The sequence below is a fragment of the Phascolarctos cinereus genome, unplaced genomic scaffold (assembly GCF_003287225.1).
Source record: "Phascolarctos cinereus isolate Bilbo 61053 unplaced genomic scaffold, phaCin_HiC Scaffold_726;HRSCAF=1367, whole genome shotgun sequence".
Classification (NCBI taxonomy): Eukaryota; Metazoa; Chordata; class Mammalia; order Diprotodontia; family Phascolarctidae; genus Phascolarctos; species Phascolarctos cinereus.
This window is the reverse complement of record NW_027556098.1, coordinates 16,199,486-16,221,570: the sequence shown is the minus strand read 5'-3', so window position 1 is coordinate 16,221,570 and position 22,085 is coordinate 16,199,486. Positions and strand designations below refer to the sequence as shown.

The 22,085-nt window shown below is 35.1% G+C and overlaps 1 protein-coding gene across 3 annotated transcripts in view; it reads left to right on the top strand.

Moving 5' to 3' along the window:
• Window positions 1-22,085, top strand: part of STS (steroid sulfatase) — a 181,489-nt gene that overhangs the window by 130,748 nt on the left and 28,656 nt on the right. For all 3 annotated transcript variants that reach the window (XM_021006205.2, XM_078146121.1, XM_021006207.2), the window contains 2 exons: window positions 10,622-10,781; window positions 20,383-20,504. In XM_021006205.2, coding sequence (XP_020861864.1) covers window positions 10,622-10,781; window positions 20,383-20,504 — 282 coding nt within the window. The remainder of the gene's footprint in view (window positions 1-10,621; window positions 10,782-20,382; window positions 20,505-22,085) is intronic.

The window sequence follows — 22,085 nt, the reverse complement described above, 5'->3', positions numbered from 1 at the left end:
TGTAACTTCAGAGTTGTCCCTTTGTCAGGTTTTGTTGAAAGCAGCATGTCCATCAAGAGAAATTATTAGAAAACTTCCCACAATTCTGTTCTGGCCATAAGAAATGAGCAAGAGCAGCTAAATGTTGGAGCATCTAAATTTCTGTGCTCTGGATATTTTTTCAAAGCTGTTGTTTATGAGAACTCAAAGAGGAATTAAGCCACTTAACCCCCTTATCGGAAAAGCATTCCTTTACTGAACAACAATAATTTGTTCTGTTTTAAATCAAAAGCCCTTAAAAGATTCTTGTAACTTGAACTAACTTTCTCACCTTGTTCCACAGCCAAATCAGTTCCACTAATTCAGTACAAGAGCCATTTTGATGGAGTGGCTGGGTTTAAAGAGATAAACTGTGGGGGGAAAAGTAGGGGGGCACACGGTTCTTATTCGTATTGTAGAAGCCTTTTGTTCCAGTCACTGACTTTCACTTTGTGAGTTAGGATATGAAGGAGATATTTTGGGAAAGGGAAGGAAGGGGCAGTTACCAAGTTAAATCATTGGGTAAACTGACCTGGGAATGATCCTAGAATTAAGGGCTGTGTTTCTGCCTTTGTTTTATTTATTTTTTTGATGAGGCAGTCGGGGTTAAGTGACTTGCCCAGGGTCATAAAGCTAGTAAGTGTCAAGTGTTTTGGCCTCAGGCCAGATTTGAACTCAGGTATACCTGACTTCAGGGCCGATGCTCTATCCACTGTGCCACCTAGCTGCCCCTTACTGCCTTTATTTTATAAACAATCTGTGCTTGTAGCACCATTATCTTGTTTTGATGTAGGAAGGTGGAACTTTCTTCTTTGTCCCATACCTTTTATCCAGAAGGAGATTTCAAAATGAAAATAGATGCCATCTGGACAGTGATAATGACAGAAGAGGCAGTGTGACATTATAGAGTTCTAGACCTTAAATCTGAAAGACCTTGATTCAAATTCACCTTCTGACACTTATTAGCTGAGTGCTTCTAAAAGTCAGGCAGCCTTCTAAGGTTTATTTACAAAGTTACAGACAGGTATCAACCAGATCCTTTAATATTAGGCAGAAAGTTGAATTTATTTATATGTCCTATGCCAAGGATGATGTTAACAGTACATTTAAGTTCCCCTTGCAATCCTGAGGAATGAAAAGCAAGAATTTTATTTTTCATTATTTGTGTTTTGCCCTAGAATAGCATTAGGACTGGGAACAGGTATGCAGCGGGCACTTGTAAAAGCATCTTGTTTACTTGTCATTTTGGGTCTCAGACTGAGGCAAATGCCAGGGCAGGTGCATCCTGCTTTCAAGTGTGAGTCTTGAAGTGTCATCTTCAATTCAGTTCAACAAAGACTTATGAAGCATCAACTATCTGCCGTGAATTATGCTAGGTGTGATGATATGGAGACAAAAACAAGACCAGCCCTTCCTTCAGTGGACTTATATTCTAGTTGGGGGATATAATTGTATACAATTAAGTACATACAAAGCATATGCAAGTTAATACTAAGTAACTTCAAGAGGGAGAGACTGAAAAAATGGATTATGAAAATGGGCATAGTGTAAGAGGTGGTATTTGAGTTGTACCTTGAAAGAAACTAAAAATTCAAGTAGAAGGGAAAAGAGAGTGCATCTTAGACTTTGGGGGCAGCCTCTGCAAAGAAAGGCTGGAGGTCAAACTGTGTATAGAGAACACCTAACAGGCTTGTTTGGAATGGCAAATTGCCAAAAGGGAATAATGTGAAATATGACTCTTAGGGAAGAAATATGGAGGAAGGGGGTCAAACTTACTATTTTTCATAAGTGGGGAAGAAGTTCTGGAAGAAGAGTACATAAATATGGAGAAGTGGTAGAATGCTTTCATTCTTATCTGAACCAGACCAAGAAGAGTTGAAAACACACACACACACACACACACACGCATTCTTTGGTGTAGAAATACATTAAGTTCAACTGGGAAACAGGTATAGGAACAGGGTAGAGGAGTAAGGAGTTTAAGGAGAGAGTCAGGGAGGGAATATTTATAGGCAAAACACTTTACTTTCAGACAGTGGATCAGTAAAAAGAAAGAAATGGGTAGCATGGTGGTGCAGTAGTAGAGCGTCAGGCAGGAAGACTCATCTTGAGTTCAAATCCGACTTCAGACACTTACTAGCTGTGTGACCTCTGGCAAGTCATTTAACCCTGTTTGCCTCAGTTTACTCATCTACAAAATGAGCTGGAGGAGCAAATGACAAACCACTCCAGAAAACCCCAAATGGGGTCATGAAGAGGTGGAAACGACTGAAATGACTAGACAGCAAAGAGGAAAGAAAGAACAAGAACCTATGGTCTAGTCCGAGTAAAGGGAAGAGCTTAAGGGGCAATTGAGCAGAAGAAGATTGTTTCAATTAAGTATCACTAATGTTAAATATTCTTTTTCTTTCATCACCTTCCTTTTTGTAGAAAGAGGATAGAGGAGCCAAAGAGAATTCAAAGTATATGAGTATTTGGTAGATGAAAATATAAAATTGGTAATAATAGCAATGAATGTGGATGCAATAAATACACATACAGATTGAAGATAGGATGAATTAGAAAGGAGAATCCTACAATATACTTTTATAGGAAACGCAATTGAAACACAGATAAAATGAGAGGCTTGATCTTCAGATAAACTACAAAAAATGGGAATAACAATTATCTCAGGCAAGGCAACAGGAAAAATACACATATTTAAAAGATAGAAATAGGAAAGTTACTTTATTTGTGAATGAAATAATATTAATACTTAATATACATGTACCAAGTGATGTAACATCTAAGTACTTTAAAAAAGTTGGTTGAAAGGGAGAAACAGAAAGAAAAATTGCTATCATTGGGGACCTCAATGTGTCCCTTTCTGACACAGACCAATTTAACAAAAAAGATAAATAAGGTAGAATTTAAGAATCTGAATAATATTTTAGAAAAGTTAGATATGTGGCAGGAAGGCATGGGAAGGGCAGTAAAGAATTGTTCTCAAAGTCACAAAAATCTAGGCTTTAAACCCCTTCCTGACTGGTTAAGTGACCCTGGGCAAGTCATATAACTTCCAAGTGCCCTAGACAACTTTCTAAGGCTATGAGTTGCAGAGAAGTTGCCAGCTTGCATTGGCTAAAGAAATTTCCTCACTTAAGAGTTCAATACATCAATTAAATCAAAGGGGAAAAGTCAATGAAAAAAAAATCAGCACAATAACTTCAACAAAACAACAGGAATAATATTAAATAAACTGACATAAATCATCAGCCAAATAGGAAAAATAGAAAGATAATTTACATTCAAAGTAACTACAGAATATATACAATATTTGGAATTGCATCTACCAAAACACAAACAGTACGTGTGTAACTACAAAACACTCTTTAGAGAAATAAAAACATACCTAAAAAATGGAGATATATCAATTGACAGTGTTTGGGTCCATGCCAATATATAAAAATGACAAATTTTTACTCAAGTTAATTTAGAAATTCAATGTTACACTAAAGTACCAAAGTATTACTTTATAGAACAAGATAAAATAATAGCAAAATTTATAAAGTGGAAAGGTAGGAGATCTAGTTTTAAACTGTAATAAAAATCAATAATGGTATTTAGCAACATTTTACATCATATACTACAATAAATTCCAAATTCATATATGACCTAGATGTAAAAGGTCACAAGATAAATTAGAAGAGCAGGGATTGGGATACCTCTTGCCGCTATGTATAAGAAAAAAGTTCTTAACTAACAAGGATTATAGAGGATCACAGAAGATAAAATGAATTTTGCTTCCATAAAATTGAAAAGTTTTTGCACACACCAAAAATCAATACAATTAAAATCAGAAGGGAAACAATGAGCTTGAAAATTTTTTCCATTAAATTTCTCTGAAAGAGATCTAATATCCAAGATATAAAGGAACAGATTTAAATGTACAAGAACACGAGCCATTCTTCAAATAGTCAATTAAACAAGCTATCAGCAATCATATAAAAATGTTCTAAACTACTAAAAATTAGAGAAATGCAAACTAAAACAATTTTAAGATTCTACCTTATAGGCATCAGATTGGCACAGATGACAAATAAAGGAAAATGACAATTTTTGGAGGGTCTATGGGAGGATAGGCAAGATAATGCATTATTGGATGGCTCTTTGAAAAGGTCTAACTATTCTGGAAAGCAATTTGCAAATGTATGCCCAAAGTCACTGTAAGCAATTTAGTCCAACTGCTTATACCTTTTTACCAGTGATACAACTACTAGACCTACACTCTAGGGACATCAAAGAAAAAGATAAAGGATCAATATGTACAGAAATATTCATAGTGACCTTTTTTATTATGGCAAAGAAATAGAAGCTAGGGAATGTCTATCAATTAGTTAATGGCTGAACAAATTATGGTATATGAATGTAATAAAATATTTTTGCCCTGTAAGAAATGCTGAAAGGGGCCAATTCACAGAAATCTGGGAGAACTTACATAAAGTGATGCAGAGTGAATTGAGCAGAAACAAGAGAACAGAAGAGTGAGGGGACAGAATCTCTGCATAAGGAAGATTAATTTTGTGCCTGTTGTAAAGGATGATTTAGGGAGGAGATAGAGACAGGAAGATTATAATGAGGGTGTATAACACTGTGGTGACAGTGGAAACAGAGCATGGGAGATGTCTTTTTCAAGGTATGGAAATAAATGGGAATAGAATGGCTAACTGGAGGATTTTTACAGTAGTAGAAAATAGTATCTCATTATCTTTAATTCTAAATAAGAAGTACTGTCTGCATATGTAAGTATGTCTTTATAACACTTGCTTTGCCTCTATATAAAAGACATTTTGTTTTTCCTGGCTTGAGAGCAAAACAAAACAAAAACTGTGCTCAATCACAGATTCCAAGAGAAACTAGTTGGTCGTGAATGATCCAGATCTCTTATGAGCTTCTCCTTGTGAGCCTGGCAAGTGTTCCCCCATTGCAATAATATTGCTCTCAAAGGGCAATAGGTACTTTTATTGAAAAAGGAAAGCAGTAAAGCTTTCTGGTAGTTTACTGGAAGGTAGCTAGATTTAAGGGCTATCATCAGACATTGGCAAGTTTCTTACTCTATTTCACAGGAGGTCGTAGAAGCTGCCAACTTCTTGGACATTTCTCTTAAGTTACCATCAGGCATTCCCTGGCCTCTTTTTTTTTTTTTTTACCTGCCAGAGATCTCTTTTAGTTACAATGAAAAAATATTTTCTACATAGGTCCTTCTCACTCTTAGAGCTAACCTAATGGATTCATAAGTATAGCTTCTCAGTTAAAACATTTTCCCATCTATTCTTAGTTTTGTCTTGTTTTTGGTTTGTTTGTTTGTTTGTTTTTTCATTCTCCTTGACAGCATTAGGAAGGATTTTACCTAGCAAAGAAATTGTTAGCAAAGATCTGAGTGGCATTTACCCAGACTCTGAATTATTTAATGTAATAGGCATAAAGGTAAAGTATTTTATTAGTTCACCCCAAGCAGTTGACTCCATCTCTCTAAGAGTTTTACACTTTTTATTAATAACCCAGAACACTTGGCAGTTTGATGTGCAGTTTATTTAACTGTTCTCTCAACAATTCCCAAAACTATAGTTAATTTTAAGAGGCACTCTTTTTTCCTCTATTTTGACCATTGATTTCAAGATGATAGGTCCTTATACTTGCTTATTATTTCTGATATTAGGCTGATAATTGTCTCATCTTCAGTGAGTGAATTCCATATTGTTTTCCTCTAGAACAAATAAACCATTTGATAATTCCAAAAGGAATATAAAATACTACATCTTGGGCAACAACTCGATTTGTGGTGAATGCAAAGAATAAATACTCTAAAGTGGTTTGCACCAAGTTTGTAAATCAGTGTTTCTCTAGAGGGGAAACCCAAAGGATGAAAAGCAAGAAACTTATTTGTAGAAAATCCTGAAACAATATCAAATGCAAGAATTATTAGCATATGATTCTGCCACTAAAATTGACTTGACTTACTGTGTGGTAGCGTTTATAAGGTGCAAAAATAGCAACCCATTTTGAGAACAGCTGTTCATAGCAAGAGTCCCCTGCAGAAGGACAGAGCAAGACATATTTGAATCTGTTTGTATGCCTTGAAAGAATTATTTCTCAGTTATCCTTCTTACATGGTCTCATGTAATGTAAAGTTTTATTACAAACATTAACCTGTAAGCTTATCTAAAACTAAATTTTAAATTGACATCTTGACATTCCTGCTAAAAATCACTAATGTCTCCCTACTACCTGAAGAATAAATTTTAATTTACTTAGCTTGGCTTTTCAGGGTCCTCTATAAATTGATTCTATCTTAACTTTCCAGCTTTATTTACTACCAGCTTCCTTTATTTCAGGGTAACTGGTTTAATTATTGTGTCCTAAGCCTTTATTTTAATTTCCCACCTCCATGCCGCTTTGTCCTATCCACTTGGAACATTTGACTTACTCTTACTTTTGTCTTCTTAAATCCTACCCATTCTTCAAAGTATAGCTCCTTCCCTGATTATTCCAGTTGCAAGTGATCATTCTGATTTTTTACTTTCATGGTATGTCATTTCTGTGCCACTCATGTAACACAGAGTGACTTGTATTATAACTGTCTTGTGTTCATCACATCTCCCTTAGGAGAGTGTAAGCTTTCAGAGGCCATATCTTTGTAACTTTTTCCACCCACCCCTAATCCCTGCACAGAGCATTCCTGCTTATAGTAAGTGGCCAATAAATGTTAATTGAATAAACAAATCAATGAATGTTCATCTTTCAGCCTGCTGGATTTTGTTTCCATTGCATCCATTGCTTGGTAGATACATATCCTTTTTAAATTTAGTGACAATTATAGGCATATTTAATTCCAAGGGGGGGGAAATGTGAGGCTGGTTTAGGAAAAAAAACAACAAGCTACGCCATCTGACAAATATCATGCACATAAACACATATTCTTGAATGTGTGATTGTACTTCCTAAAACATGGTTTTCCCTATAGAAATGTGGGCATTAATGTGCAAATCTGTTACAATTTAGAAAAAAAAACATTTACTGATGTGTTTAATAAAAAGTTCTTCTTATAGCTTTACATAAATAGAATGCTATTATGTTTATCAGTGTACCTTTTTTTCCCTTCTAAATACAAACTGTGAACTATGAGAGGAAAACCTTACACAGCTAAAATTTCCCATGTGTTGAAGGTTGAGTAAGTTCAGCTGTGTTGGATATTGAAACATCATGTTTCCAGGATAAATATCACCAGTTCTTTCAGGCTATTCTCATAAGGCAAGGCTTTCAGTCCTTGCACCATCCTAATTATTTTCCTTGGAATGTGAGATATATCTGATCAATGTTCTTAAGATGTAGTATCGAGAATTGAACTGGCTTTAGAAGTGGAAGGAATCTTAGTTGTTATCCAACACTTTCATTTCATAGATGAAGAAACTGAGGCCTAAAGAGATGAAATGATTCACTTCACACAGAGTACTAGAAATGCGATTTGAGCCTATGTTTTCTGACTCAAACTAATGTACTTTTCACTATAATTTGTAGGGCATATACTCAAACCTGGAATTAGGAAGACTCATTTTCATGAGTTCAAATCAGGCCTCAGGCATTTACTAGCTATATGATCCCAGGAAAGTCACTTAACCTTGTTTGCCTCAGTTTTCTCATCTGTAAAATGAGCAGGAGAAGGAAGTGGAAGACCGCTCCAGTATTTTTGCCAAGAAAACCCCAAATGGGGTCACAAAGAATCAGACACTACCAAAGTGACTCAACAACAACAAAAATACTCAAACCCAAATCCTGCAACTATATCTATGCCTTTTAACTCTGTCACACTGTTCTTTGCCTTTTAATGCCATGTAGCTAAACTTTAATGTATTCAGAATAATGAGAAAATTACTGATGAGAAAAATGTGATGTATTTATTTTAATCAATATGTGAAAGTTCCGCTAAAGTCCTGCCCATCTATAGTGCTGGGGCATAGCAAGGACCCAGGCTCTCCAATCTGTGCTTCAGATAGGGGCTCAAGAATGGACTGTGCCTGTCATCTGAATACCAGCCTATCATTGTACAGTCATTTTTCAGCTGCATCTGATTCTTTGTAACCTCATTTAGTATTTTCTTGGCAAAGATGGACCAGTGGTTTGCCATTTCCTTCTCTGGCTCATTTTACTGATGAGGAAACTGAGGCAAACAGGGTTAAGTAACTTACCCAGGGTCACACAGCTAGTAAGTGTATGAGGCCAAATTTGAATTCAGGAACAGTAGTCTTCCTAACTCCAGACCTGGCAAGCTATCCATTGTACCATCTAGCTGCCCTGGAGCACCAGACTAGTTAAACTCAAAAAAAGTTTCATTAATATGGACAGTTAATCACTTGAAGATGAATCTTTTTGGTTTCAGTAATTCATGAAAACACTAACTGAAATGTAGAAGGATTGTAATATCTGTCAGGAGAGAACATTCAGCCAGGTGAAATCAAATCTTTTGAAATACTGAAATAAATAAGCAAAGGGAATTGTGGAGGTGAGAGAGGTATACATTTTTAGTGTATCAGTGTTCTGGCCTATCTTCAAATTTTATGGCTTACCTTTCCTTAACCATATAGGACCAAGAAAATGTGTCAAACATACTGATGATGATATTCTTTACATCACTGAATGATCACTCTGTAAATGTAACAGCTTTGATTTAAAATTGCGAAGGCAAAAACTGAAAAAATCTGGCCTAGTATAAAACTAACCAGACTAGAACTCATGTACTGAAAATCCTCCTAGGATTCTGCTCCTGACAACTTGTGTGAACTCTGGAAAATGATCTAAATTTTCCATTTCTCAGATTTTATATCTGTGAAACAGGGGTAATACACTTGTCACCTAATTACCTTAAGGTGCTGTTGAGAATATTGTGATTAAGAAGAAAAGCACCCTTAGCTTCTCAAAGAAAGAGTCTGTATAAACAGGAAGATGACAAACCTTTGAAGTTTTCTTTTCTTTTCCTTTTATTTTTGGCCTGGAAAGTGGTGCGTATAATACAGATCAGTGCATCTATTTTTAAGATCTTATGAATGAAAGGAACCCAATACAAAACAAAAAGGTGTTTTTTTTTTTTATCAAATCAAGCATTCAAGAAATTAAGAGATCTTTCAGGCTGCCTTTAATTTTTATCCTCAGAAATTAAATTTCATATGTTAAAGAACTTTAATGTTTGCAATTTTCCTACTATAAAATGTTGGAAATTTTCTCATTTACACCATTTTTCTTAGTACAAATTTGTATATGTTTATAACATATACTTTAAGGTAATAAAACCTTTCTTTTACAAAATATTATTATCTAGGTTTTTAATGACAGACTCTCTTGTTTCCTAACCACACTTGCTTCTCTTGCCCCATTATTTTAATATTTGTTGTTATTGTTCAGTCATTCAGTCATGTTCAACTCTTCAAAATCCCATGGACCATACTGTCCATCGTGTTTTATTGGCAAAGATGCTGAAATAGTTTTCCATTTCCTTCTCCATTGGATTAAGGCAGAGGTTAACTGACTTGACCAGGTAGTAAGTATCTGAGGCCACATTTGAACTCAAGTCTTACTGACTTTAGGCTTGCTGTCTACCCACTGAGCAACCTAGCTGCCTCCTTTATTTTAATGTAGGGATAGTAAATCTGCAGTTGTCCAGATCACTTAAAATGTGACCAGAATTGTATTACACTTTGGGGACATATTAAAACACATTGTGGGGGAAGAGATTTGATCTTTTTATTAGTGCATGCTTATTATTTGGAAAAAAAAACATTCTTCTCCTTCATCCCCTCTCTTTACTCTGGGAGAACTTTCCTCAGTACTCATCTAGTATCCAATTTGTCTGGTTCTACCTCTGTATGTATAAAGTCTTCCCTGTCAATTTTGGTCCATATCAATTGCTCTGGTTCCTGCTTATACTGTTTTATTTTATCACAAATACAGGCACATAATTACTTAGATTCTCATATTCTACGCTGATTATTTTCTGAATTTGTCTCATCTCTCTAAACTAAGAACATGGTGGTATAATGAATAGATAGCCCATCCCGAAATCATGAAATCCAGATTTGTCTGTCTCTGACACATACAAACATATGAGCCCTGGGCAATTGACTTAACCACATAGTGTCCCTAAGTAGCTCTCTAAGACTATAAATTACAGAATGTTGATCTCCACTGATGGAGGGAGATTCCATAGCTAAAGTTTCTTTTGCTCATGAAATTACAAAAGAAAATTATCCAAACAGCCTTTTGTGGTAAATTACTATAACAAACAAACAAACAAACAAAAACAATTCAAGACAAAAAATGTTATCTCCAAACACTTTGTGGGCAGGGAACATGCTGTATATTTTCTTTCATAAGTGCTAACCACATAGTACTCAGTACATTCTTGTGAATCCAGTTGACATCACAAGAACTTTTCTTTTTCTATTTTTTCACCCTTAAACATTCTTCTCTTACACCTACTCATACACAAAACATATGATATGAACTTGGTCAGGATATTTTACAAGAACATCTAATATAAGTCTCTCCTGCTCTGTATCCTTCACTCATTCAGGTGGAAAAGCTAATAACTGGGAAGGAGGTATCCGGATTCCAGGACTTCTTCGCTGGCCAGGAGTGCTACAGCCTGGAACAGTGATCGATGAGCCCACTAGTAACATGGATCTGTTCCCAACCATTGTCAAACTTGCAGGAGCAACATTGCCTGATGACAGGTACTATATTTACATAGTATTCGATTAGAATCTGAGATCTCATGGTCTTGATTGTCCAAGTTCTACAGTGACTTAGGCAAGATTTGTCATCTGTGGCTGTTTAAATATTGAGTAAGCAACCCAACAATACATCTGAAAGACCCTTCCTTTATCATCATGTCCTGTGAGCTCCAAAGTGCAAGAGAGCTTTAAAGGCATTTAGAAACATGGTTCTAATTTGCTTTGCTTGACCATGTGTATTTTTATGAGGAGGAGGAAACAAAAAAATGCTTGTTAATGGAAAAATAAAATAAAAATTAGGGAAAAAAGGAAGGTCTGTAACTTGACTCCACTTAGAAGCCATTCTCATTGTTGGCATAGTGTAGCTAGATAAAGTCTGTTCCTCCTACCTTGGACAAATATAACTGTTTTTGTGATCCTCTGCTGGGAAATATATAATGGGTAAAGCAAAATTAAAAATTAAAGGGGGGATGGAAGACAGACAAGGGGAAGAGAGAGAGAGGGGAGAAACAGAGAAGAGAGGAGAGAGAGAGAGAAGGATGGAAGAGACACCAAGGATGGGAGAGAATGAGAATCATAGCAATTAGCAGTCTCTGACATGACCCTCTGACTTCACCTCTTGGATCTTCCCAGCCAGTTTCCTTCACTGGTCTATTAGTGGGTAGCAGCCATGGAGCTGCCTGTTCCCAGTCCTCTTTTTCCCCTCCAACACCATTTTTTTGGTCCCATTCTCCAAGAACTCCCAGCAGTAGCAACAAGGGAGGCATCTGGCACAACAGTTAAAACCCCAATTTACCAGCATGTCTTCATTTAGCAAATACTAAACTAAATGTCTGTGTCTTAAATTTAAATACAACTCTATATGACACTGCCAATAGTTTCTTCTTAAGTGTTATTACTATTCTGGGGAGTTTATTTGAAGTACACTGATTAATTGTTTTCATTAATTTGGTTACAGGCCAGGCTAATGTCATGTAGGCTACTACAAATCTTGTTTAAATTCATCCTCTACCCTTTCAAAGAGAAAAGGGGAAAAAAGCCAATAAAATAGCAACTCAACAGGGAAAGAATTCAAAGATGTGCTTTCTCAGCTCTCAAAACTGATCTTTTTCAAATTCTGGTCCTCAATTCTTTTTTTTTCCTCAAAAATAGGGAATGCTTCCATAACAGTTTTTTGCTCTGTCAGTTCCTTATTCTCACTTCCTGTGTAATCACACCAGGAAGAAAAAATGAGGTGTTTTAAGCATCTGTTTCTTTTTCCTGACAATCTATTATTCACTTACTGCTTCAAAGAGGGGTTGAACTGGAATTTTCTCAATCTTCTCCTATTTTACTCATTGCATTTTCTTTTCATATGACAGGATTGTAATTGTCTTTACTATTCTAGCTTTCAATTTGGGGAATTTTTCTTTTAAATTAGTTTCATATCCACATTTAAAACAAAAAAAAATCAAACCATTCTAAGAATATCAGACCTCTAAAGTATTATATTGTATATTAATTGGTTGGTCTCATTGGAGCCAATTTGTTTTTGGCACCACCATTCATCTTCAGTGCTTGAGACCTTCTTTGACTTTTTCCTCTCATTTCTTATGTGCAGGCCTCTCCTTTCTGTTGTTATTGCTGCTAGCACAGTAGACAGCCTCATTACTGCTGACTTGGATTATTGCTTTGTCTCCTGTCATCTTCTTGCTCCCACTTTTAACTCCTCTAATCCATCATTCATCCCACTACCAGATTAATAATAAAAATAATTCTTCGTGTCCACAGTGCTTAGCACATAGTAAGCACTTAATAAAGCTTGTTTACTTAACTAATAGCTAACGTGTATTTAGTGCTTTAAGTTTATAAAATGATTTGTGTGTATTGCCTCATTCAACTTTCACAAAATCCCTTGGAGGTCAGTATTGGTTTTGTCCCCATTTTTATAGATGAGGAAACTGAGACTCACAGTCATTACATGACCTGCTCAGATTCACACAGCTACCTAGTGTCTGAATGCATATTCAAACCCAAGTTCTCTTGACCCTAAGTTCAGCACTGTATCCACTATGCAATCTACTATATTAATCTTTTATGTACAATCTTACAGTATTTTATGTACATAGCTCCAATCATCATTCCTGAGAGGCCCAAACATGTTCAACGGCTTTCTATCACTGTTAAGTAAAGTTTAAATTCTTTTGCTTGTCATTCAAGTCTCTTTACAATCTGGCACCACTCAGCCTTATTTTATATTATTTCCTGCTAGATACTGTAGTGATATGTTTTCCATGTCCCTCTTTTGTTCTTGTATGTACCTTGGAATTTTCCACCCTTGTGTCTTTATTCACATAATTTCCTATGCCTGGAATTTATTTTCTTTTTTTTTTCTTTGCCTGATGAATTATTCCACACCCCTTACCAGCTAACCCAAGCAACATATCTTCTTACACAAAGCTTTCCTTCTCTGATCCCTCAATCAGGCACCATCTTCCTCTATTTCATTGACCATAACAATTTGACTTGTAACTCTGACACATTTATTGTGTAATATTGTGTGTCAATAGTTATTTATGTTTCTGTCATTTCTCTATTAGATTAAGGTAAATACAATTTCTTGTCTAAACTAAGATTTTCTATAGAACCTTAGTATTTTGTGAAAGCAAACAAATGTTTCTTGAATGTAATTAAAATAATACTATACATAATAGCTTTCAAAAGAATAATATAATTTCCAGATATTGAACTTGTATAAAGAGCACTAACCTAGGTAGAAAAGCACTGGGGTATTCTATTACTAATTATGTTGTTCTTACAAACTTCTTCCCAGACTTATGGAAATCTGGGAATTGCTTTTGATCAGATTCCCTTCCTGCAAAGAGACCTTTTTTTTCCTTTAAAGAAACTTTTTTTTTGTTCTAGGGAGTACTTTCTTGTCCAGTCAAAGGTTTGCCAGAGAGGAGAACAGCCCAGATAGTCATAGTTTCCTCCTAGGTAAAAAAGGTTGCTTGTATATCCTTAGAGCACGAGTAACACATTCCACTATGGGATTTTTGCTTTGCAAATTTTAAACTTGCCATGAGAGAAGGTCCCTAATTTAAACCTGTGGTGTGCCTTCATCAAGATTCTTTTTGTGAATGGCAATTTCATTTGTATAATTCAATAGTTTATTTTCATTTAATTTCCATGCGTTTTATCAAAAGAATTTTGATGCCCTATCACCTCAGGCAAAGACTCAAAAATTAGTTCCCCCTACTTGGAAACAAATGGATTCTGGATACAAGTTAAGGGAAATCTTTGGTGATACAAGATATGTTGGAGCAAAAGAGAGTTATTAAAAAAGAATACAGTTACTTTGGAAATCTTTTGGCAGAGAATTGGGGGGTGGAAAATCATCTAGGCATCCTGAAACATTATCACTACTCTAAGAATTTTATATTAGCTATTTCAGAATTGGTGAAAAAGCACTCTTTGAGGTGGGGGTGTACCTACCCTTTATTTTGTTCTGCTGTTTCTGTTATTAAAACCTGACAGTAAGAGCCCATGATGCACAAAGCCACAGAGATTGCAAAGTAGGTGCACAACCTCTCTGATCTTGGATGAGATTTATAAAGCTAGATCTTATTATAAGGCAGTTGGGAAGTGTACACAATTAAAGATATTCTCAATAGCCAAGTTTTATGTGCTTAATACTATGAACCATATTCCTATAGTTTGTAAAAAAGTAAGAATGCCATTCTGCTTCCCATCCAATTTTACCTTATTAAGTTAGAATGAAGAAATTTACTTATTTGTGTTCATAATACATTTAGCTGTATGAACTGGAGGTGAGTCACCTTAGCTCTTAAGGCTCTGTTTTCCAAAACTCTTAAAAAAGGTTGGACCTCTAAGGTCTTTGCCGATTCCAAAATCCTATGACCCTATGAAGGTGGAAAAGTGGATAGAGTGCTGGGTCTAGAGTCAGGAAGATTTCTTCCTGAGTTCAAATCTGGGCTGATATTTACTAGCTGTGTGTCCCTGGGCAAGCCACTTACCTCTGTTTGCTTCCAGCTTCCTCATCTGTAAAATGAACTGGAGAAGAAAATGGCAAAACATGCAAGTACCTTTTATAAGAAAACTCCTAATGAGGTCGCAGAGTTGAACATCACTGAAATGACTGAACAACAATAACCTGATTCTATGACTATTATTTCCCTGAAATAGCTATTGCTTATTTTTTGTTAAACATACATTATATATAAGCACAACTGGAAAGACCTATTGGGGAAGTTTCTAAAATCATTTCTAGCTAAATGTTAAGTTCAGCTCCATGGCATTTGGCTTGACCTCGAGTTATGTAACTATGGAGCCATATAAATTAATTATTAATGCTAAAAGCAAGCTACCAAGGGTGATTTCCAAATAATTTCACTTTCCCAACAAAAAATTTAAAAAAATAGTTAATTTTCTGAAAACAAATGAGAGAAACCACTACAGTAGTCTTTAAATTATTTATGTTATGGCCATAACATAAAATTCTTAATTGAAATGAGTTGTGTGGCAGATAATATAAGCTATAACATTTCATTAGAACACAGACTGCTCTAATGGAGGTTTAAAAGACTGAAGATTTGAACCAATCAATTGACAAGTCATTTATTAGTATGTACTTACTAAGTACATACACCAAGCAGTGTGCTATGCGCTTACTGAGTTTAATATATATTGGAAGTTCATATATGGAATAACAGTTTTAATGGGATCATGCTTCCTATTTTGTGAAAATTCATGCTGCACTCCAATGGTGTAAATGGTGATTCTGGATGCAAACTTGTTTGAGAAACTAAGTGTTGTGTGAGTGTAGGCACCATTGAAAAGTTCAGCCAAATCAGGTTGCTTTCCATTTTTCATGGCAGAAATGAGCTCTACTTTGAAAGACCAATATTTCTGCAGCACTGTTGTAAATTGGCTCACCATGGCAGTTGATTTATTGAGTGTTTCTAGGAAATGACATGTTAGGCACAGAATATAAAAAATGAGATTCATCTTTGCATTTGAAGCTAAAAATGACTGCAAACTAAGATTTCCTGTTCAAAAGGATGAAAAAAATCTAGTCCTTTTGCTTCTTAATAATCAAAAAGGCTCTAAGCATTGAGGGTTTTTTTTTGTGGGAGAGAATGAGGCAGAAAAAACTTAAGTAAGATTAGTTTCGTATTATCATCACTTTTTCAAAATGCATATTTATCTTTAAATTCTAGTGTTACTTGTAGTGGGCACAAGACAAAGAGTAGCTTCTCAAAAGGTAAAATTAGTCATTGTCAGCTGGCAAACAGGTACTATGTCACCATCTGGATTTCTAGACAGATTCTCTTTCCACTGGAAGGTGATAACAATATATATTTTGAAGATCTGCCCATCTCTGCTCCTCACCTCCCCTGCCAGCTTTGTTAACACTAAGAGCCATGGTTCCACACACCCTACATGACTTCCCTACTTACCTCTCCTTCCTTCCTTTCCTTTCTTTCTGCCCAATTCAAAATGTTACATTATTATGTCTTGAATCCTTCTTGGGAAGGATTTGAAAAGAACTAAAGACAGTAACTACTGTTTTATAATAGAAACTGTATTTCAGAATAGATGCTGTTTTTGAATAGAACTGTCTCCACCATGTTTCTCATTCTAACTATTATAGTTAACAAGAAAATGGGATTGGGAATTGGTCCAAGTTTATCTTTTGTTCTTATTTTTAACTTATGATAATAGAAAATTTTCAGTCCTCAAGCTTTTTGAGAGCTCATGATTAATAATAAGGGCCAAGACCAGAGAAGAGTTAAGCAACAAGACTATAATTACATTAAGGGGCATTAATGACACTGAATAAACGACAGGCAGCTCAGAAGATGCAACACTACTCAAACATTCATATGTGATATATAATGTTATATGTATATGTATAATAGCCTTATTATGTTTTTCAATTTTTTTCATGCCTCGTGATAGAAGATGATAGAGCAAGTTTAGTGCTCTTTATTTAGAATAAGAAGATATGGAAGCTAAACCTTTTAACTCTTTCAAAGAGCCATTTGTCCCTGATTTCAATTGCATTGTTCTGCTTGTAAATATTTTCATCTGGTCAGCAACTTAACACAGTGCCCTGGATATAGTGTGTGCTTAGTAATTGCTTGTTGAATTTTATTTCAACTTTAAAAAAAATGCAAATTTGTAATTAGCTTTTTCTTTAAGAAAATTCTCTTAATTCTCTATTGATTGGGACTGATTTTCCAAATCATTTTATCTCATGGCATACCTTCTCCCACCACTTGAGGCAATTCCTTCCATGACCCATTAGTATGTTTATGAGTAGATTGAAAACATCGTAAACATATGATACATAATTCTAGTCAGGGCCTTTAATTCTAACTGCATTTCATTCTGACTAGGAAGAGCTCTTCAGTGTAGGCCTACTTACTATATTTTGAATTTATTTTTCTTCATAAGTCTAATTGTCCATGAACTTGATATGATTGTCTTCTCTAGCCATAGTACCACTTCTATGGAAACAAAAATTTATGAATAAAAAAAAAAGCTTTTTAAGGAAAAATTTTTCTTGAATTATGCAAAAAGAAAATCAAGAGAAATAAGTTATGAAGACTTTGATAGAATTTTGCCAGTTTTCAGCATTCTGCTAATTAGCCAGTTAAGTTAAATTCAACAAATATTTGTTGTGCAGGTATTTTTTGCAAAGTGTTAGAAAAATGATCCCTCCTCTTCTACGATTCCCAGAATTCTTTTCAGAATTCTTAGTAAAACTGCTTCCCAGTTATTTTTTTTCCTAGCAGAACTAGTATTGTAATCTTGGAGAAATGAACATGCATTAAATACGTAGAACTAACATACACATTGATTGCTTTTGAAATATTTAAGCTGAAAATTACCAGTCTATAAATATAGCTTCTTTTCATTGGGACTGTTAGCTCTAATCTAGAATTCCTGACTATTCCAATCAAATACCAAGCATACAAAGGAAATATAATCAGCTGACTTAAATGACCTTTTGAATACCTGGGCTTTAGTCCTACAAATGCTTCTGGGAACCTGTGGAGATAGACTCACCTGACTTAGAAACCTCCAGCTCTCAAGGACATAGTGAAGTCCTATTCTTTTCTGTAGTTTTATTTCTCAATTATTCTTCCCTTCTTCCTAGCCTAGAAAAAGTCACACTATTTTTTTTTCCATCATCCAGTCATAACCTCCCTGCCAATTTCTGGCTCAACATTTGTAGTTCATCAGAGTCCCCCATACAAGTCCTTCTGCCATCTTATTTATTCACCACAAACATGATTTTCCCATTTTCTCTCTTAATTCAATCAGCTGCCTTCTCTGAAAACTCTTGTTCTCTCCGCTTCCTACAAGCTGTATAGGTTAGAGTCTTTTGGAGTGTACTGTAAACCCTTGAAAGAATAGGAACTGGGTGATTAGGGAAGCCCATCCCCATTATAACAGGAAGCTTCTTTTCTAATTCAGGAAGATTGACACTGTGCAACATATGTGCTGGTGATACAAAGATAAAAAGAAAAACATTTTTAATGGGAAAATAATCATTCTTTGAAAGATGTAAAGTTTTAGCTTCCATATATTTTGGTTCTGAGTAAAGAGAACTATACCTCCCTCATCTAATATTATAAGCCAAGCAGTACAACTGGATTTTATTGTCAGGAAATGCAATCAAAACTACATCAAGGACCTGGAGAGCAGGTTATAGGGAAGAGAGGTGACTAAACTGAGAGAGCCTAGTGGATATTGCCTACTTTTCTCATGTAGGGACAACCTAAGATGGAAAAAGGAACTTGTGGAAGCCTTGTCCAAATTCACATATTTGCTGAGATTTAGTCCAGGTCCTCTAACTAAACGATCTTTTCACCATACCATCCACCTTCATACTGTCATCTTGACTGTGGTTTAATCTTTTCATTTGATTTCTTCACAAAGTAATTGTAGCTTAAATTGTTCCATCTTGATTTTTCCACAAAGCAATCAAGTTGCAACAATTTATTAGCTAGTTCATCCATTACCATACCAGATTGACTCCAGAAAAAAGCACTATACTAGGTAGCATAAGGGCTTCAACACTCCTACCTTCAAGGAATTTGGGATCCGGTACAAGAGTTCTTTTATTTTTTAAATTAGCATTTAATTTTTATTTTATTTTTCTCAATTAATGTAAACAAAACTTTTAAACATTTGTCATGTAAAATTTTGAGTTCTAGGTTCTCTTCCTCCCTCCTTGAGAGGGTAAGCAATTTGATATAGATTATATATAACCAATCATGTAAAATATTTCCATATTAGCCATGCTGCAAAAGAAAATGAAGATCAAAAAACCAAGAATAATAAAGAAAGAAAAAAAAAAAAGGATGCTTCAGTCTGCATTCAGACTCCATCAGTTCTTTCGCTGGAGGTGGATGGCATTTTCCATCATAAGTCCTTCAGAATTGTTTTCAATGATTGTATTGCTGAGAAAAGCTAAGTCATTAACAGGTGATCATTGCACAATGTTCTTCTGGTTCTGCTCATTTTACTTTGCATCATCTCCTGTAAGTCTTCCCAGCTTTTTCTGAAAGCATTCTGCTCATGCTTATTACTTTTTATAGCACAATAGTATTTCAGTACAATCATATACCACAACTTGTTTAGCCATTCCCCAACTCATGGGTATTCCCTTAATTTCCAATTCTTTGCCCTCACAAAAAGAGTTGCTAGAAATATTTTTGCATATTTAGGTCCTTTTCTTTTTTTTTTCTTTGATCTCCTTGGGGTACAAACCTAGTAGTGGTATTGCTGGATCAAAGGGTATGCAGTGTTTTATAGCCCTTATATATTTTGTAGCATAGTACCAAATTGCTTTCCAGAATGGGTAAATCAGTTCACAACCCCACCACCAGTGCATTGGTGTTCCTTTTTTTCCATATCCTCTCCAACATTTGTCATTTTTCTTTTCTGTCATGTTAGCCAATCTTAATAGGCGTGAGTTGGTACCCCAGAATTGTTTTAATTTTCATTTCTTTTAACAGTGGTGATATAGAGAATTTTTTTCATATGACTATAGATACTTTTGATTTCTTCTGAAAACTGTTTATATCCTTTGACCATTTATCAATTGGTGTAGTACAAGAGTTCTTAACCTGGAATCCACATAATCCTCCCACCTCTACTCTTAAGTCATCCATAGATAGATTTCAGGATGCCCATGGATTTGAATGGGAAAAATTACATCTCTATTTCAATAGAATTTGTTTTCTTTGCAACCTTATGTGTTTTTTCATTCTTTTAAAAATATTCTGAGAAGAGGTTCATAAGAAAGGGTTCATGCCACACAAAGGGATAAAAAGTCCTAATTTAGTAGGTGGGATAATGCAAGTACAAAAACAACTACAATGTGAGTTAGAATATGAAGTTTAATATGGCTATTTTTTGGAGAGATGGGGCTTTCATCATTTACCAGACCCATACAGTTGTATAGCTCTTTTATCTACTAATGAAAGGTGAATCTTTAGTTGGAAGTTTTCTTCAAACCCCTCTCCCTCCCACCTCGACACATATGACTTTTCTCTCACAGACTTTCTATTGCTTTCTTATTTAGAGTTATTGATGGACGTGATCTCATGCCCTTGCTTCAAGGAAAAGTCCTCCAATCTGAGCATGAGTTTCTCTTCCATTACTGTAATGCGTACTTAAATGCAGTGCGTTGGCATCCAAGAAACAGTAAGTAAACTGACCTTTTAATACTTCTAATATTTCACACAATTTATAGCACCATGCAAGGATTTTTTAAAAAGTATAGCCAAGACCTATAGTATGCCAGGTAGAAGACTAAAATTGTGAATGTCTGCAGCTTTCTCCCCTTTCTTTTTCCTCCTAATTGCACCCATGTCCAAATAGTTGATTTACTGAATGTCATTAGTCTAATGCTGTGCAATAACAATACACATCAAAAAAGCATCAGTGCCCAAATAAATTTTCCTGGTTTATTTGTTTGGAACAAAGTTCAAATGGCATAATGCTCTCATAAAGTTCAAATTAGGTGCTACCTGATTTGTGAGTTTTGTAGGTAATGAGATCTTCATGGAATATCTAATTTGGTTTTATTCTACCAGTTTTACAGTTCACTTCTGAAAATAGCTCCATATAAAGGAGCAAATGGACCTATGTCAAGAACCCTAATTGAATTATCAAAACTTCACAGATGTTGCCATACACTTATATGTATTTTTATTATAGTATTTAAACTGAGAAATATAATGGAATAAGATGGAAACCACTGTGAAAACTGATGTGAGCCTGGGAACTTAATCACTTTCTAATGATAGAAGGTCTCATTCCCCAGTTTTTGATCAGATCTTAACTAAAAAACTCACTTTTATTTTTAGATATTAGTTAAAGCTATTGATCATAGTTTAGATTTGGAAGAATCCTCAGAAGCTGTTAAGTTCAATACCCTCATTTTGCAAATAAGGAAACTGAGGCCTGAGTCAGTTTGGGATTTGAACTCAGGTCCTTTGACTCTGGAGACAATGTTCTTTCTACTATACTACATTATGTGCAAAAGAAATGGAAACAAAGACTTGTTGTCTTATTTCTAAAGCATTATAGTGTTTACATGAAACATCCCAAGTGCAACTCTCAGCTTGCCAAGGAAATGTGATTCATGTTCATGGTAATTTTCAAGTTCTTTTTTTGTACAACCTTGCTGCACAATTAATTTAGCTCTCCTAACCGAAAGAATTTCTTCCTCCCTCAATTCCTTCCTCATATGCCGGCAGGAAGGTGATAACAACCTTTATCCCAGCCATAATAATTAGACCAGATTTACACCCTAACATTTTCTATTTAAATCTATGCATTTTACTTGCAATTAGCTCTTTAAAAAAAACTCCAACAATTTCACTAAGTACACATGTAGTTTTAAGATTCAGAATGTAAACTCCTTAAGATAAGGGATTATTTTATCTTTTTTTCCCCCTTGTAGCTCCAGTGCCTAAGCACAATATGCTAGGGATTAATAAATGCTTTTTTTTTTGACTGCTTGAACATACATAATCTGCCCAAATGTCCTTATTTGTCTAGAATGCCTATTTCTATGTCCTACTTCTGTTTTGTATCATTAATTACTATAATAAATAGGAATTTTACTTTCTCTAAGTGTAACGACATTCAGCAGTCAGAAAGCACAATTTATGCTCCTTCTCCATGTATAAAAAAAAGTTGCTTATTGTTCATTAAGCCTTGAAACATTGTGTTTAAATAATGTGATTAGGTAAAGCAATGGATGGTGTTAGACTTGAA